Raw genomic sequence first — 18,927 nt, 5'->3', positions numbered from 1 at the left:
TAATGTCAAGTATCATTTCCTTAGACCATGAGATTGTGCAACTCCCGGATACCGTAGGAGTGCGTTGGGTGTGCCAAACGTCACAACGTAACTGGGTGGCTATAAAGGTACACTACAGGTATCTCCGAAAGTATCTGTTGGGTTGGCACGAATCGAGACTGGGATTTGTCACTCCGTCTAAACGGAGAGGTATCTCTGGGCCCACTCGGTAGGACATCATCATAATGTGCACAATGTGACCAAGGAGTTGATCATGGGATGATGTGTTACGGAACGAGTAAAGAGACTTGCCGGTAACGAGATTGAACAAGGTATCGGGATACCGACGATCGAATCTCGGGCAAGTATTGTACCGATAGACAAAGGGGATTGAATACGGGATTGATTGAATCCTAGACATCGTGGTTCATCCGATGAGATCATCGTGGAGCATGTGGGAGCCAACATGGGTATTCAGATCCCGCTGTTGGTTATTGACCGGAGAGTTGTCTCGGTCATGTCTGCATGACTCCCGAACCCGTAGGGTCTACACACTTAAGGTTCGATGACGCTAGGGTTATAGGGAAAGTATGTACGCGGTTACCGAATGTTGTTCGGAGTCCCGGATGAGATCCCGAACGTCACGAGGAGTTCCGGAATGGTCCGGAGGTAAAGATTGATATATATAGGAAGTATGGTTTTGGCCACCGGAAGTGTTCCGGGCATCACCGGTAGTGTACTGGGACCACCGGAGGGGTCCGGGGGGCCACCAGGTGGGGCCACCAGCCCCGGAGGCATACATGGGCCAATAGTGGGAAGGGACCAGACCCTAGATGGGCTGGGGCGCCTCCCCACCAAGGCCCATGCGCCTCAAGAGGAGAGGGGGCAAACCCTAGGCGCAGATGGGCCCTAAGGCCCACCCTAGGTGCGCCCCCCTCTCTCTCCCCCTTGGCCGCCTCCCAGATGGGATCTGGGGGCTGCTGCCGCTCCTAGGGAGGGAACCCTAGGTGGGGGCTCAGCCCCTCCCCTCCCCCTATATATACTTGAGGTTTGGGGCTGCCCAACACATGTGATTTGCTCTCCCTGTTGGCGCAGCCCTACCCCTCTCCCTCCTCGTCTCTCGTAGGGCTTGGCGAAGCCCTGCTGGAGTCCCGCGCTCCTCCACCACCACCACGCCGTCGTGCTGCTGCTGGATGGAGTCTTCCCCAACCTCTCCTTCTCCCCTTGCTGGATCAAGGCGTAGGAGACGTCACCGGGTTGTACGTGTTTTGAACACGGAGGTGCCGTCCGTTCGGCACTAGGATCATCGGTGATTTGGATCACGACGAGTACGACTCCATCAACCCCGTTCACTTGAACGCTTCCGCTTAGCGATCTACAAGGGTATGTAGATGCACTCTCCTTCCCCTCGTTTCTAGATTACTCCATAGATTGATCTTGGTGATGCGTAGAAAATTTTGAATTTCTGCTACGATCCCCAACATTACGATCACAATTACTTGGGCTTCAATGATTTGTGCTTCTTTTTAGGAGTGATTCTTAGTTGCTCACAGTGTGTGGCTTGTTATTTTCACACTTTCTTGTGCTTTGCCCTTTCTGGTTTCCTTCTGCGCCTTATTCTGCAACAGGGCAGATTCACAATGATGGGATGACCATCCTAATACAGTAGTAGCATCCCAACTCCACCAAGTGAAAACGGCTGGGCATTGCTCCTTTTTTTGTAGCAATGGAGATCCAAAGAAGAAATAAGGAACAATTCATCCAAAATAGAAAAAAAAATGTCAAGAAACAGGGCTGAATCTTGGAAGATACTCTAGTGTTGTTCCTCCGCAGCGTTGAGCCCGTCCTCTTCTTCTCCTCCTGCATGATCATCCCCTCCTCGAATTGATCTCACATCTGAGCGAAGGTCTACTCCATCACCCCCTTCAGTATGCAAGCTCCCTCTTTTCATTCATCTCCTTTCTTGGACTTCTTCCTCTTTCTTAGCCCCGTTCCCAAAAAATCAAGAACCCTAACCCTAAAGTTAGAAATTCATGGAGGAGGAAAGGGAAAGGTACTGGAGGAAGATCTTACCAGAGAGAATACCACCGGCGATGGAGATGGACACCGGAGAAGGACGTTGCCGTCCCCGATCTCGCACCGAATCGTTGCAGTGCCCAATTCCCCTCATGGTCACTACTGCATGACGAGGGAAAGGGGGGTACTCCACGTACGAGAGAGGGGAGTGGACCTCCCGATCATCCCTCTGGCACCGTCGCCATCGCTGTCGCCGCCTCAGCAATCATTGCCGGAGAGGATGGTCCGGGGTGAGAGGAACCGTGTCGAGCCCACCCGCCGGTCGCTTAACTGCTCATAGGTCATAGCTAATTAGAAAAAAACAAATAGGTACGGGGAGAATTGCTTAACCACTGCCATAAAGGTAAATTTACGGCAGTGCAACAGAATTTTATATCGGTCGAGATTTGCTTAACCAGAACATGCCTCGGTCGATGGACTTTTTTTGCGAGGAGCTCGGTCGATGGACTGGGGTGAAGAATAGCTTATTCTTCACCCTGGGTCACTAATAGAGTTTCTATATATATATATATATATGTTTATCCTGTCAATCTCATCGCAGACGGTTAGTAATATGTATTCGACAGAGATCTTCTACATTATCACCAATAGGTTGGTTTGTTGAACGGTGTGCCCTGACGAGCACACAATTCACAAAAAAAGACCATATGGGCTGTCTATAATGATCGCACACAATTCTGATCACCGACCTATTTGCCGGGTATCACACACATCTTGTTACGCCGAATCATTTGTGTTCACCTCACTCATCGCAAACGGTTCATCGGAGTGAACTATATGCCATATATTGCACACACCTTGATCTGGCTTCCTGTTTCTATTGTTCTGTTTCATCGCAAACAGTTCGTACAGATCAACCGTATGCCCCTCATCGCACAAGCAACTATAATCTGAACCGTGTTTGATGTATCATTCATCGCAAACGTTTTGCATCATTTCTGACGGTTTTCATACAACACCGTTTGCGATTATTGCATCACACACAGTTTCTTGAAGGGTCTCTGGTCGTAGTGTCGCGTTAGCAGCATCCCACAGTAGTGACCGTATTTGATCGCTCGCCCGTCGCACGCGACCTCATTTTACCGAGTGTGCGTGCCAGTAGGGCCTATCCCCGACGGTTTTCAGGTTGTGTGGGAAGGACCCCCCCCCTATCACACACACTCACTGGGCGACGGTTCAGAACGCCGTCCCGGAAAGGGGTTAAAAACCATTTGTATAGCACCTCGATGTACTAGTGAAGGGAAAACCTTCTTCTTAGCTTCATCTCCGGATAAACCTGCAAACTTAAATAATCCACAAATTTCATCCACATATATCAAGTGCATATCAGGATGTTCAGCTCCATCTCCTGCATAAGGATTAGCTAGTAGTTGTTCTATCACACCCAAAGGAATTTCATAACGGATATTTTTAGTAGGTGCAATAGGTTGAGGGGCAACTAATTGTGGTTCCGGTTGAGGTGAAGATACCATGAACAAACCCCCCAAAGGATTGTTCTCCATAGTAACAAGTAACAATAAATTTCAGCACGTAGTAATAATTTTTCCTTACCAAGAGCGCTTCACTCCCCGGCAATGGTGCCATAAAAGAGGCTTGATGACCCACAAGTATAGGGGAACAATCGTAGTCCTTTCGATAAGCAAGAGTGTCGAACCCAATGAGGAGCAGAAGGAAATGACAAGTGATCTTCAGCAAGGTAATCTCTGCAAGCACTGAAATTGTCGGTAACGGGTAGTTTGATAGCAAGATAATTTGTAACGATCAAGTAATGGTAACGGTAAATAAAGTGCAGCAAGGTAGCCCAATCCTTTTGAGGCAAAGGACATGCCAAAACAGTCTCTTATAATAAGCAAAGCGTTGTTGAGGGTACACATGAATTTCATCTAGTCACTTTCATCATGTTGATTTGATTCATGTTCGCTACTTTGATAATTTGATATGTGGGTGGACCGGTGCTTTGGTGTTGTTCTTACTTGAACAAACCTCCTACTTATGATTAACCCCCTTACAAGCATCTGCAACTATGAGAAAAGCATTAAGATAAAATCTAACCATAGCATTAAACTTTTGGATCCAAATCAGTCCCTTATGAAGCAGCGCATAAACTAGGGATTAAGCTTTTGTCACTCTAGCAACCCATCTTCTAGTAACTACTCCACAATGTATTCCCTTAGGCCCTAATAAGGTGAAGTGCCATGTAGTCGACGTTCACATGACACCACTAAGGGAAACACAACATACGTATCATCAAAATATCGAACAGATATCAAGTTCACATGATTACTTGCAACATGACTTCTCCCGTGACCTCAAGAACAAAAGTAACTACTCACAAATGATAATCATGCTCAGGATCGGAGGGGTGTTAAATAGCATAATGTATCTGAACATATAATCTTCCACCAAATAAACCATACAGTAATCAACTACAAGATGTAATCAACAGTACTAGTCACCCACAAGTACCAATCTAAGGTTCCGGTATAAAGATTGAACACAAGAGATGAACTAGGGTTTGAGAGGAGATGGTGTTGTTGAAGATGTTGATGGAGATTGCCCTCCCCAAGATGGGAGAGTTGTTGTTGATGATGACGACGATGATTTCCCCCTCCGGGAGGGAAGTTCCCCCGGCGGAATCGCTCCGCCGGAGGGCAAAAGTGCTCCTGCCCAAGTTCCGCCTCAAGACGGCGACGCTTCGTCCTGAAATTCCCCTCCTGATTTTTTCTAGGTCAAAATGACCTATATACCAGAAGATGGGCACCGAAGGTGGCCCGAGGAGGGCACAACCCATCAGGGCGCACCTGGGGGCCCTAGCGCGCCCAGGTGGGTTGTGCCCACCCGGTGGCCACCCTTTGGTAGTTATTTGCTCCAATAATTCTTAAATATTCCATAAAAAATCTCCGTGAAGTTTCAGCTTATTTGGAGATGTGCAGAATAGGTAACTCCGACGTAGCTTTTTTAGGTCCAGAATTTCAGCTGCCGGCATTCTCCCTCTTTGTGTAAACCTTGCATATTATGAGAGAAAATGCATTAGAAATACTCCAAAAAGCATTATTATGCATAAAAACATTATAAATATCATTAGGAAAACATGATGCAAAATGGACGTGCCACTTCACCTAAGGGTTGTGAGCATACAACACTCTTAAATGGTGCTCATGCTTCCTCAAACTGCATGTGTATGATGCATATGTTCTCATCATAAACTTAATCTCTGAATTTCTTTTAAAATTCTACGCTAGGTGTCGCTGATGCGGCTTGAAACTGCCTCGGTATTTCCCCAAAGAGGAAGGGATGATGCAGTACAGCTACGGTAGGTATTTCCCTCAGTTATGAAACCAAGGTATCAATTTAGTAGGAGAACCAAGCAACACTATGTAAACGGTACCTGCACACAAAGAACAAATCCTCGCAACCCAACGCGTAAGAGGCGTTGTCAATCCCTCCTGGTAAAATGATAGACCGGTTTGTATAATTTTGGATAAATAGATCTTGCAAAAACACAAAAATAGAATAAAGAAAGAAAAAACGCGGCAAGGTATTTTTGTGTTTTACAAATAATAGATCTGAAAACAAATGTGAATAAAAATAGATCTGAAAGCAATATGATAAAAGATAGACCCGGGGGCCGTAGATTTCACTAGTGGCTTCTCTCGAGAAAATAGCATACGGTGGGTAAACAAATTACTGTTGGGCAATTGATAGAAGATCGAATAATTATGACGATATCCAAGGCAATGATCATTATATGGGCATCACGTCCAAGATTAGTAGACTGACTCCTGCCTGCATCTACTACTATAACTCCACACATCAACCGCTATCCAGCATGCATCTAATGTATTAAGTTCCTGGATAAATGGAGTAATGCAATAAGAACGATGACATGATGTAGAAAATATCTATTCGTGTAGGAATATACCCCATATTGTTATCCTTAATAGCAAGGATACATGCGTGCCTTGCTGCCCCTTCTGTCACCGGAAGAGGACACCGCAAGATCGAACCCATCACAAAGCACCTTTTCCCATGGCAAGAAAAATCGGTCTAGTTGGTCTAACTAAACCAAAGATTCGAAAAATAAATACGAGGCTATAAATAATCATGCATATAAGAGATCAAAGAAGACTCAAAAAATATTCATGGATACAGATCTGATCATAAAATCAAAGTTCATCGGATCCCAACAAACACATCGCAAAAAGGTTTACATCAAATAGATCTCCAAGAGACCATTGTATTGAGAAGCAAAAAGAGAGAAGAAACCATCTAGCTACTGCCTACGGACCCTTAGGTCTATGGTGGACTACTCATGCATCATCGGAGAGGCACCAATGAGGATGATGAACCCCTCCGTGATGGTGTTAGATTGGATCTCGTGGTTCTGGAACATGCGGCGGCTGGAATTGTGTTTCGTCGACTCCCCTAAGTTTTCTGAAATATTTGGGAATTTATAGGGCGAAGAGGTAGTGCAGGAGACCTCCGCGGGGCCCACAACCCACATGGGCGCGCCCAGGTGTCTTGTGGTCCCCATAGGGATCCCCTCTGGTGCTTTCTTGGCCCCCAAGGTGTCTTGTGGTCCAAAAAAGTCTCCAAAAAGTTTCGCTGCGTTTGGACTCCGTTTGGTACTAATATTCTGCGAAGCAAAAAATAGCAACTGGCACTGGGCACTATGTCAATAGGTTAGTCCCAAAAATGATATAAAGTTGTTATAAAATGATTGTAAAACATCCAAGAATGATAATATAACATCATGGAACAATAAAAAAATTATAGATACGTTGGAGACGTATCAGTCGCATACATTCTATATGCTCCGCTCCAGGGAATACAATTCCTACTGCAGTCTCTAAACCCTTGCAAGCATCTTTGTGTATAGCTAAACCTAGAGGTGTACCTATAATGTTGCGCAACTGCTGCATAAACTAGACCTAACTTTCCTCGGACTCTGCCTCCAACACACCAAATGCAACCGCATAGCATGCTAGTTTCCATTCTAACCGCCAGCCGAAAAGCAAGCACATGATCAATCCTATTCGGTCGACATAAAGGATGAAAAATTCAGCAACCCAAATTGGTATGATTCAAGCGACCAGTGGTCAAATACTGCCTAATTTACGAGTTTGCTCATCAAATTGAGGGGAAACGACGCTTACCCATATGGAATCTATGAATTATCCGCCTTCGATTCGGCCCAATCATCTGCACGGTCGATGGGCCATAGGGCGTCCTCCCCCGACATCGCTTCTTAATCCCAGATTTGGGGGGGGGTTGATGTGGCAGAGGCGTGGCGTCGCCGATGAACGAAATAGGGTTAGATGGTGGAGGGCACAACATCGTCAACGGAGGAGGAGGCGGGACGGGGCGATGGGGGAGTGGCTCGATCTGTTTTAGACAAGCTGCTCTGACGTGTCTCCTTGCGGCCCCACTCGTCAGCACATAGCGGTCAAAAGAGGACCCGGCCCTAAGCGGCCCACTCGTTAGCACTTAACGATGAAGCCATTGACCCGACGGCAAACTTCCAGTTTGACCATTTATGAGAGTTTCAAATAAGAGGGTGGGGAAAAGTGAGCAAAAGTGTATAGCGTGGGGACAATTGAGCACAATTAAGGAATCAAGGGCACTATCATAAAAAACCTTATATTAAAGAATTTATTGAGAGAATGTCTGCTGCCCTATAAGAAACTAATATTTTGCAGACTTGCATGAAAGAAGAAATTGATGAAACTGCCAACTCATTAGATGAAAAAGACGAGGAGAAGAGCAAAGAACAAAAGAAGGAAGAGCAGATTAACACCCTGCCTGTCGTGGTTTTGTCACGGCAGTTGTCCTAGAGAAAGGACTTAGTCGTGGAGCCATCGCTACGGGTTAGCTTGAAGCGGTTAAAGCGGACACAAGGACGCAAGAGAGTTTATACTAGTTCGGCCCCTTCAATGAAGGTAAAAGCCTACGTCTAGTTGTGATGGAATTGATGGGTGTTTCGATGACTAGGGAGCAAATAAGCTTCGCCTATGTCTCGAGTTGTTGTCTCTCCTTCAACCGCCGCCGGGTTGTCCCCTTATATACACGGGGACGCCCGTCGGTTCACAGAGTCCCGATACCGGCTCATAGATGCGTCCGGTTCGGTCTCCACTATTCCTAACCTATAACACAAGTTACATACCGACGCCGGTTTATAGCTATAGGCCTTAAACCGATTATGGGCCTTTAGCCCTCATCTGCCCTCATGGGCTTTTATCACACTCAACTACTGATGAAGTTAACCCGGCTTGTCCTGGCCGGTTTACGCCCAGTAGTAATATCCCCAACATTAGGCCCCAAATTGATTTGAACAGGTTCATGTCAATCCTTAGCAAAAATCTTCATCTTCAACATCTGCTTGTATTTTGTTGAACCGCTGTGATGTCATCTTCTCTGCTCGCGGTAGACCGGTGTGATGTCATTGGTTATAAAGAACCTTATCCTATTAACAAGCCTGCGACAATTAAGGCCACAACTTTATTTCCAACCTCGCGGCTCCTTGATTCTCGCGCCTGACATATCCCTTTCTTTATAAATAGGACCAAAGGGTCATTTCCTTTCTCTTTCCCTCCGACCCCTTCTGCTTCATCTTCCTTGCGTCGCCCAGCTTCGGAGCTCCGCCGCCACCGTCGACCTCTGCATCAACCTTGGCCGCTGCATCAACCTGAGCACACCAGAGCATCGCGGCGACCTTCCGCTTCTTCCTCAGCTTCGGTAAATCTTCTTTCCTTTCCCCCGCAGATCTGTTCTAGGGTTTCCTTGTTCGTCGAAGTTCATCGAGACTCTGGCGCTGTTCTTCCTTTGTTTCTTCTTTAGCCCATGAATAAAACTTCAAACCTGATGTATTCTCCGTAATGGCTTATCTTCTGTTACCAAAGCAAACCTTTATGCGCATAAAACACTGATCTGGTCCCTTGTGAATTGCTTTGAGATCAATCTTTTAGGTCTAAATCCTTTTATTTTCCTGTCTTACGGTAGATCCAAAATTTCACTGCGACCTTATGAAATCTGTTTTTACCTTAGTCATTCTTGCCTTAGATTTGTATCCTCTTTACCACATAGGCGGTTCACCTTTGAAAAAGCAATCTATCATATATCATTAGTCCCCTTGTCGAACCGCCGGGATGCTGTTGCTTCATAAACTCCAGTTTAGATAGATCTGCTTCCGGTTTAACATTGCACATATCAATGTACTTTGTAGATTTCATCATGGCCAAGCAAGTGTATGAGTGCAATTGGGTCCCTTCTCGCGTCAAAGACACCGTCCATTGGAGGGCTCCTGGCAAAGAATGCCCCCCACACCTCGAGAAGGAGAGGTTGTTGTTTTCGTAGACCACTTAGCCCGGGGTTTTAAACCGCCCGGTTCTAAATTCTACCGGGATGTTCTAGCTGATTTCCAACTCCATCCGCAAGACACTGGCCCCAACTCTGTTACAAATATGTGCCACTTCCAAGTGCTCTGTGAGGTGTTCTTTCAAGAGGAGCCCACGGTGGAATTATTCAGAGATCTTTTCCATCTAAACCGCCATACTGAGTTTACTGATGGCTCTAATACGGAGTTGGGTGGCATGGCTATTCAAAAAAGGAAAGAGGTCACCTACCCTCACGCCAAGCTGCACAGTCACCCCAAGGAGTTGAATCAGACATGGTTCTACTGCAAAGACACCTCCCCTGCTGGTGAGAATCCCTTGCCTGGCTTTCGTCCGGAGCGGCTCAGCAATACCCATCCTTTTCCTCAACGATTGACTGCCCAGGAGAGAAGCAAATATGCTCCTCAGCTATCAAAACTCAGGGCCTTTATGGCCAACGGTTTAACAGGGGTTGACCTTGCTCGCTGTTGGATATCATGGAGCATACTGCCCCTTAGTCAGCGCTCCGGTTTGATGTGCGAATATACTGATAGTGTGGATGACCCACTGCGACATTCAAGACTCCAGCTTTCCGGTGAAGAAATCACAGAGGCTGTGCGTAAGATACTGAATGAACCGGAGCACATCTGCACTAGAACCGGCCTGCTTCCCTTCTGTGCCACCAACAAACCGCCAGCTATAAGAGTTTGATTTTTCTCTTTGCTGAATCTATTATTGATATGTCTGGTCATTGTTTTTAATATTAGTGTCTGCATAACCAGGGCGATGATCCATTTTGGAGCAAAAAGCTGCCGCAGGAGAAACCAGAGAAAACAGATAAACCGAAAAGAGCAACCCGGCAAAAAACTAAAGCTGTGAAGAAGACTGCCCACCGGAAAAGAACCACTGCATCTTCTAATCCGGCCCTTGATGACGAGGTGGATAATCCGGACTTTGAAGTAGAGCTTGACTCACTTGGTTTATTTTTCATGCATCTTATTGATGATGATATTTGTCAGGATGATGCCGAAGCCAGCCATGCGGATGTTGCAGAGGTAATTATTCTCTCTTCCGATTCAGAAACTTTGCCTTCACAAAAAATCCGTCAGGCAAACCAGAAAGTTAAATTTTCTCATCCTCTTGCTTATTTGGATCCTAAACTTCTTATGAAGACTCAACAACACGAAGCTCGCCGCACCACCCGGCACAGCGGCCAGGTAGTTACCTCCGCCGGTTTACCGAACAGTCCGGTTCGGAAACGTCATTCCGAGGTCTCTAATTCGCTTGTCAGTGCTTGTCCTAAAGCGGTTTGCTTTCGTCAACCTCTTAATCCGTTTGACTCTGATTATCAGGTTATTTCCCACTCATCTTCTGGCGAGTCGTCACCTACTCAGCTCCCACCGCTCAAAACGGTGCTTGGGTAAGCTATATTTATTGTGATGTTTGTAGTATATTGCCTTAGAACATATGCTGTATTTAATTTTGTTATTCTTCTCAGGGCCAAACCCAGGCCGAGCAAGAAGGCCCGCCTGGATAAAGCGGCCGAAGAAGATGTCATTGTTGAACCAGGCACCACACCCAATCTTGAAGCGGCTATTCCTGAGGATATTCCCAATGATCCACCGCAGCCAGATGATGATCTTACTGCTGAGGAAATACCTACTGATATCTCAGGTCCTATTCATCAGCCCACAGGTTCCCTCCGGGTTGAAAGCTCCACCGGTCCCGCAAAACCTACTGATAAGCCCACAGCTCCAGTGCAAACCGGCGGTACCGATGATGATGAAATTGTCATTACTGGCACTGGCCATACTGAGCCAAGCAATCCTGTCGCTTTATCCAAACATTCCGCCAAGGAAGAATTAGCTGCTTTTGGCAAAGGCAAGTGGAATGCTGATCTGACGGCTTACGCTGCTCTGAACGCCCAAGATATCCATTCCGGCTATCTGAATCGGCTGTATACCAGCCGTGACTATGAAGCCGGTCTGGTTAATATGATGAAGGATAAATATGAGGTAACTTCCATATGCTCCTTCCTGCTTGCATGCTTTCATTCTTGCTGACTCTCATAGCCCCTAAGGGCCGATTTGAAATATTCTTTCAAACCGGGACTTAATAATATGAATCTTGATGCTTTGAAATTTGCTGATATAGTCCCCAAGGGCCGGTTCAACTTAGCGTAGTTAAACCGGTACTTTAAGTATTTGAAACTGCCGCATCAGAATACATATGATCAAATAGCCATTAGCCCCCAAGTGCCAAGTTGAATACTTGTATTGAGCTTGGGACTTTGTAAACAATTAAAAGATGAAGATCGAATATGCATTAGCCCCCAAGTGCTAAGCGCATAACTTGTTATGTGGTTGGTACTTGAATCCTTCTACCGATTTGTTGAAACATATATCTGTATGCCTGCAGGCGGAGCTAAAGGCGAAAGAAAGCCAAGTCATCGATCTGCGAGAAAACCTGAAAACCCAACAGGCTGAAACCTCCAAGGCAAAAGAGGAATTGGCCAGTGCCTTAAGCGCCATGGAACAACTTAAGGAGAACTTCAAGAAGAAACGGGCGGATTGGGCCACTGAAAAATCCGCTTTGATCAAACGAGCAGAGGATGCCAAGGCTGCACTGAAACCAGTGACAGATGAACTGACCAGCATAAAGCGGCACGTTCATGCCATGACCACTGCTATCTTTGGTAAGCCAGCTTGCCTTCTGAATTGATTCTGCCTTCTTACAGAGTCGCCGGTTTATTAACCTTTTATGGTATTTCAGGGACACGCATTGGTCACTTGGGGTCAGATGTGCGGAAGAAATTGAAAGCCGCCTATACCTTGGTTGAACAATTGTATACTGGTGCCCAGCGGATCATCTGTACCGCGTCTCATAACAAACCGGCGCCCACTTTGATTCAAGATACTTTGATGAAACTGTCAGTGCTTCCTGCCCGGGTTGAAGAGCTGAAGAAATCTGCTGCTCGAACCGGTGCAATCAATGCTTTAATCCGGGCAAAAGCCTGGGTGCCGGATTTTGATCCTATTAAAGCGGCTCAGGGTTATCCCAGTTTGAAGGAAGACGGGTCAGAATTTGGTGAAGCGGATCTGCGAGCCATAAACCGAGAGGTACGTCCGCTAGCTTGTCAACTGGCTGAGGAAGCAGATTTGTCTCATTATCAAGCCCAATATGACAGTCAGAACAAGTGAATAGCTGCACCAATCCATGAATCGGAAAACCTGATCCCTCCAATCCGTAAGCATACTTACGCTCCCGATATTGACCCGTCTTCGCTAATCCATGACGAAGCTGTTTTTCAAGCATTGATGGGAATTGACTGGACAACTGTGGATTTCCAGCCACTGGATAGAGAAACGGAAGCTGAAGCGGTGCAGGATGACCCACAACCATCAGGCCAGGCTGGTGGCCAAGCTTAAACCAGAAGCCGGTTTTAAAACCGTCTCTCCTTTGTGAAAAACAATTATGTTATTATGGGCACCATGCTGCCTTGTAATAGGCTAGCTGATACCTTTGATGTTGATATGCCTTCACGCATAACTTGTTCTTCCTGTGGTAATGAACTTTCTAAAATGCTTTCTGAAATAAGAAATTCGTTAAGTGCTACCGCGGTTGTACCGTCAGGTGGAATATGATGTTTGTATATATAAAGTCAAAACATCCAAAACAAAATTTTAAGTATATGATCAATTTTTTTTTGAGATACATAATACCTGCCACCATTGCACATCCCATTTCAGAACCTCCGTACACTCTGCCATGGCCGCAGCTGCCGCCACCGGGTGACGCCGAACACCACCCGACACAACTTAAAACCGCTAGATCCGATGACTGACAAGACAAAGAGGCCACCTGCTTCCCAAGTTCCCAGCATCATTGATTGGAACACTATCGATGGGGAAGAAACAAAGCCAAATTATTCTGACATGACATCGATCCCGCCACCGATGCGCCACCTCTGTGAAGAACAAAGCCCAGCCTAACTACTCGCCGGAGCAACAACGCCGGGGTCCCCTGCGCCTCTCGTCGCTGGAGCGATTGCCGGAGGGGTAGAGGACCCACGGCCGCGCCAACGGAGATGGGGGCAAAACGATGGCCTCCCAGATCACCTTTCCAAGGGATGAGAAGGGAACGTGGGGCGAACGGTTCAGGGATGAGTATGAATGGGTGCGATGCTGCCATGAGCCAAAACACAGTGATTTTGGCCTCGCATCACCTCCGGGAGCAAAGATGACCCAAGAGCCAGTCTGTACACTACTACGTGGAATCGTTGAGATTCGCACAATCCGTCCGAAAATTCCACGGACCCGTTCGGTCCCAGTGGGAATAGGGAACACCCTCCCCTGACTCGAACGCTAGAAGCCTAGAACCTTCCGGTCACCGACTCTTGCGGTGGCGGTCCACGAGGACCCCCCACCCGGTATCACACAGCGCCCCCACCGCACGCAACGAATCCACGCCGTCCGCCACCCCTACCCCGTGGCGCCCTCCGCCGTTAAATCCCTCGCGTCCGCGGCCGATTTGCTTCTTCTTCTCCTCTCTTTCTTCTCTCTCCGAGCAAGGGAAGGAAGGTAAGAGGGAAAAAAAAACTCGCAAAGCTCACGCGCACACGGCAGAACCCAATCGCAGCCCACGCCCCCTGACCCGACCGGATCGAGCCTCGGCCGAGGGCATGGGCGGAGCAGGCGACGGCGAGGGGGCCGGGAGCGAGTCCCCGCCCTCGGGGGCGCGGGCGACGCTCAACATCCGGTGCGCCAACGGCGCCAAGTTCACCCTTCAGGCGGACCTGGGCGAGACGGTCGGGGCGTTCAAGGAGGCCGTGGCCGCCAGCTGCGACGTGCCGGCGCCGCAGCAGCGCCTGATCTACAAGGGCCGGATCCTCAAGGACGAGCAAACCCTAGAAAGCTACGGTGCGTGCACACCACATGGATACGGGGAATAGGGTCGCGGTTTGGCTTCGGTGGGGTCGAATTGGCCGGCCCCGTGCGTGAATTGCAAATTTGCAATGCCCGTTTGTTGGTTGGGAGCGTGCTGGTGTGGATCAGATGCAACGGTATGCTTATGTGCCGCGTTAGCCGATACTACACGGGTGACTGGTTGATGCCGGTAGAGAGTGCGGTGTGTTAGTGATAACGGATACCGTTGGCGTACATGTTTTATATAGCATAGAAGAAGGTGAAGCTGAAGGAAGCTTCCCTTGTCGCGGCATGAATTTAATTCCAAGCGTTACGGATTTTAGCTTCCGTTACTTGTGCATGTATCATTACATAGCTACAGGTGAAATCTAAAGAGATTTACTGGATTTGCTTGAGGTGGAGTGGGGAATTAGTATGTTAGCTTAAGGATCATCATAAGGAAGTTCCAGTATTTTTGTGTGTGAATTTTGGCATAGTGTTTGATTATTGACTGTAGTTTGTAGAGTAGTAAATTTGTGTCAATTGATTGTTCAGTGTGTAAAATTTATGGTACTCTGGGGAAGTATGTAAAATTTGTTGATGTATTTTTAGTAAGTCACTGTATTCTGGTAAACTGACAAAGCCTTCTGTGGAGTTTATAGTTGAATCCTAATGAAAATGCATAATGTTTTTTGTTCCTAAATGGTCGACTTCTTATTTTACAAAATAGTGTCGTACAACCACAGTCACTGGAGTTATGGCATGTTTCCGTATTTTTTGACTATTATATTTCAGAATCACACACACATAGGGCACTAATGCTACACTTCGTGTTGGGAAAATGCAGGGAACAGTCTGCAAAAGACTGGCAGATGCTACATGCCTACATGCCCTTGCATGGAGCAAATGCTTTCCAATGAATTTGTTGCATCACTAACACTTTTCATGAAAAAACATTAAATTCCATCTTTGGATTTTATTTATTTATTTTGGGAGAAAACTGGTAATTCTTGTATGAGTCTGTAACAGTTGGCTTCTTCTGTTCCAAAATGTAATTATTTGGTTGGTTATTAGCAAATTATTTTATGATGAGATGAACGATGATTTGCGGTATAGTAGCAAGTTGCACTATCTTACTATATTACAAACTCCTGTATATGGTTTTGGCACATGCAAGGATGCAAATGCATTCGTTCTTTCTATGGTAATGTTGACCTGTCATTTAGATCTCTGTGTTATTAAGCATTTTTCTATGCTACTTGTATTTTCCAGGTGTTGAGACAGATCACACCATTCACTTGGTGCGAGGCGTTGCCCAACCAGCAGCATCAGGAGCACCTGCTGCATCAAGCCCCCAAGCTTCAACTACTCCTACCAGTGGCCCTGCAGGTGGTCTTGGAGGCTTATTTCCAGGCCTTGGTGCTACTGGAGCTGCTAGTGGCAGGCCAGCAGGTTTATTTGGGGCTGGACTTCCGGAATTAGATCAAATGCAGCAACAGTTGAGCCAGAATCCCAACCTTATGAGGGAGATAATGAACATGCCAATGATGCAGAGTCTCATGAATAACCCTGATCTAATACGCAATATGATTATGAATAATCCACAAATGCGTGATATTATTGATCGGAATCCAGATCTTGCCCATGTCCTCAATGACCCTAGTGTTCTCCGCCAGACCCTTGAAGCTGCAAGAAACCCTGAAATTATGAGGGAGATGATGCGGAACACAGACAGAGCAATGAGCAACATTGAAGCTTCCCCTGAAGGGTTTAATATGCTCCGGCGTATGTATGAAACTGTACAGGAGCCTTTTCTTAATGCAACAACAATGGGAGGGGGTGGGGAAGGCACCCCGGCCTCTAACCCGTTTGCAGCTCTTCTTGGAAATCAGGGGCCTAACCAAGCCGGCAATGCTGCTACAAATGCTCCAATTACCGGCCCAGAGTCCACAACAGGAACCCCTGTTCCAAATACTAATCCACTTCCAAACCCCTGGAGCAACAATGGTAGGTTCTAGTTATTTAGAGTTTTTTGTTTGTTTTGTTGTTGAATGTTGATAATTACATGTGGTAGTATTTTTATTCTCACTGCTGCTGATAATTGCCTGTGATACAATTTTATTTTCCCAGCTGGGGGTGCGCAAGGAACACCACGGTCAGGTCCTGCTGCTAGTACCAGGGCTGGTGCAACTGGTGGCCCAGGAGGGCTGGGTTCAGCAGATTTGAGCAGCCTGCTCGGTGGTCTTGGTGGGAATGCAAGAACTGGTGCTGCAGGTGGTCTAGGAGGGTTGGGTTCAGCAGATTTGGGGAGTATGCTTGGTGGTCCACCTGATGCTGCTCTTTTGAGTCAGATGCTGCAAAACCCTGCTATGATGCAGATGATGCAGAACATTATGTCTGACCCACAGTCAATGAACCAGGTCCAATATTTTTCAAAACTAGTTCCTTTATGATTTTTGGAGATGAACTTGGATCATTCTGTAACATTTGCTTGTCCCACAGTTGCTTAGCATGAACCCAAATGCACGTAGCCTGATGGAGTCAAACACTCAGTTGAGGGATATGTTCCAAAACCCAGACTTTCTTCGCCAGATGGCATCCCCAGAGGCTTTGCAGGTAAAATCTGTTGCGATGCAAGTTAACAACTGTTCTCGTATTTTATTTTATGATAATTTGTATTTGTTCTGCGCAGCAATTACTCTCATTCCAGCAGACACTGTCATCACAGCTTGGCCAAAATCAACCTAGCCAGTGAGTAACTCTAATTCAATAGCATCATTGTATCACCCCTTTTTTTATGAAATTAAATGAAATGGAGATTATGAAGTGCAGTTATGTTCATTTTTTGAGGGTGCAATTATGCGTTTGCTGAGTCATCTTTTTTTCTTTCAGGGCTGGTAACCTAGGAGGCAATGGCACAGGTAATTGTTCTTGATTATTATGTTCTTTATGCACAATCTCTTCTTCCTTGATATGGATTACGATGTCAGGTTTGATGTGAATGCTCCAGAGTTCTCTTATGTTGTTTGTAGTTGATCTCCTGTGTTCCCGCAAAAAAAAAACATCTCCTGTGGCAAGAGTTGCTTTTCTATACACACTCTGCTTGGTTCATGTTCATAAAGTTTCTGCTCCGTGATTTGTTAGGGTATACTGTTGTGGCATTAGAATCATTACCTGTCATTGATAACTCGAAACTACTAAGGCGATTTTCTTTTTTGCAAGATAATTACTGAATTAAACATTAGAAGTTAGAAATTCACAGAATCATTTGGCCTACAGTCAATTATCGATGCGTTCCTGATTCTGAATCATGTGATACGTTTCTTCAAATGGAAATGGGTTGCCTCTGACCAAAATACTGTTCCACTCATTTGGATTTGTTAACTGAAAAATAGATTGTAGTTACATGCACCTTGATACCACCGCTATTGAGCCATTTTTATTTGTAATGTCTCTGATCTACTGTCCAGCTGCTTTGCGGTGCTACCTGGATATTGAACAGAATTTGTACGTAGTCTTGACTGCAGAGTGCTCAGTTCTGAAGCAAAACTAGATGTGCAGTGCAGAGATCTTAAGTTCTGTCTAGATAAACACATTTTATCAACAAATACAGGCACGCGGGGAAATGTTGGTCTGGACACCTTGATGGGCATGCTTAGTGGGCTTGGTGCTGGAGGTGGCTTAGGTGTACCAAATGCCTCCAATGGTTTGTATACGCTGCCGTCTTGAGAATTTGCCTGCTCTTATTGCGTTCCGTCAGCTGATATTAGTTTCCCTGTTCTCAAAATTTCAGTGCCACCGGAGGAACTCTATGCAACGCAACTTGGCCAGCTCCAAGAAATGGGGTTCTTTGACACCGCAGAGAATATTCGGGCATTGATGGCCACTTCTGGGAACGTACATGCTGCTGTGGAGCGCCTTCTCGGGAACTTTGGCCAGTAGATAAAACGAGCCAGATGCTGCCCGTAATCTCCCTGTTTTAGCCAACAGGCAGTGTCCGTCTACAGTAAAAAAGACGGAATAATACAGTTAACTTTTTCCCGTACATGGTCGTCATGCCTTTGTTTTTTCTGTGTTGTATTGACAATTTGGATTGATGTACATACATATCAGATGATCCGGTGTTACCGCAAAGAATGTGGCTCTAGTTTTCCAAGTGTCAAGTCGACCCATCTTTTTTCTGAGATGCACACACAATAGAAACCCCAACAATGTAGGTGCACGTTTTTTGCTCAGTTTTTTTTAATCTTTTTCCCACATGCGGTAGAAGAGTAGGAAAGCTGTGATCGTCTTGGTTTAAAGATGAGTGGGTTAATAATTTTTTGCAGATGCTAATTTCCCGTGTGAAGAAAATTGCACAAACCATCACCTATTGGGGTCAAATTTATTTGTATAGAAAACCTATTCTTTGCGTTTGTTGCACAAAACACCACCTAATCTGCTGCAATCTTTATCTTTATCTTTACCTAATATTAAAAGAAGAATTGTTTCTTCAGTTCTTTTCGTTCATGGTGGGACCCATATAATTTTCGTATTTCTCAGGCTTCGTACGTCGCAGGCGTTTCCTCATGTGGGCGTTCTCCTGATTCATTGAGGAC

General features: G+C 46.1%; 1 protein-coding gene across 1 annotated transcript; it reads left to right on the top strand.

The window, feature by feature from the left end:
- Positions 1–13,960: 13,960 nt before the first annotated feature.
- On the top strand, positions 13,961–18,485 carry LOC125512459 (ubiquitin domain-containing protein DSK2a-like). Its single transcript, XM_048677555.1, has 8 exons — positions 13,961–14,344; positions 15,602–16,336; positions 16,460–16,749; positions 16,832–16,945; positions 17,022–17,080; positions 17,222–17,250; positions 17,943–18,035; positions 18,123–18,485. Exons 1-8 carry the CDS (start codon positions 14,107–14,109, stop codon positions 18,269–18,271), a joined length of 1,707 nt encoding a protein of 568 aa, XP_048533512.1. The 5' UTR covers positions 13,961–14,106; the 3' UTR covers positions 18,272–18,485.
- The last annotated feature ends 442 nt before the right edge of the window (positions 18,486–18,927 follow it).

This window comes from Triticum urartu, chromosome 1 (assembly GCF_003073215.2).
Source record: "Triticum urartu cultivar G1812 chromosome 1, Tu2.1, whole genome shotgun sequence".
Taxonomy (NCBI): domain Eukaryota; kingdom Viridiplantae; phylum Streptophyta; class Magnoliopsida; order Poales; family Poaceae; genus Triticum; species Triticum urartu.
The sequence above is the reverse complement of the archived record's forward strand: the minus strand, read 5'-3'. Positions and strand labels throughout refer to the sequence as shown.

Coding starts and splice junctions, on each gene's coding strand:
- LOC125512459 (XM_048677555.1), top strand. CDS start 14,107: ATGGGCGGAGCAGGCGACGGCGAGGGGGCCGGGAGCGAGTCCCCGCCC. Junction 14,345..15,601: donor GCAAACCCTAGAAAGCTACG/GTGCGTGCACAC, acceptor TGTATTTTCCAG/GTGTTGAGACAGATCACACC. Junction 17,251..17,942: donor CCTAGGAGGCAATGGCACAG/GTAATTGTTCTT, acceptor CAACAAATACAG/GCACGCGGGGAAATGTTGGT.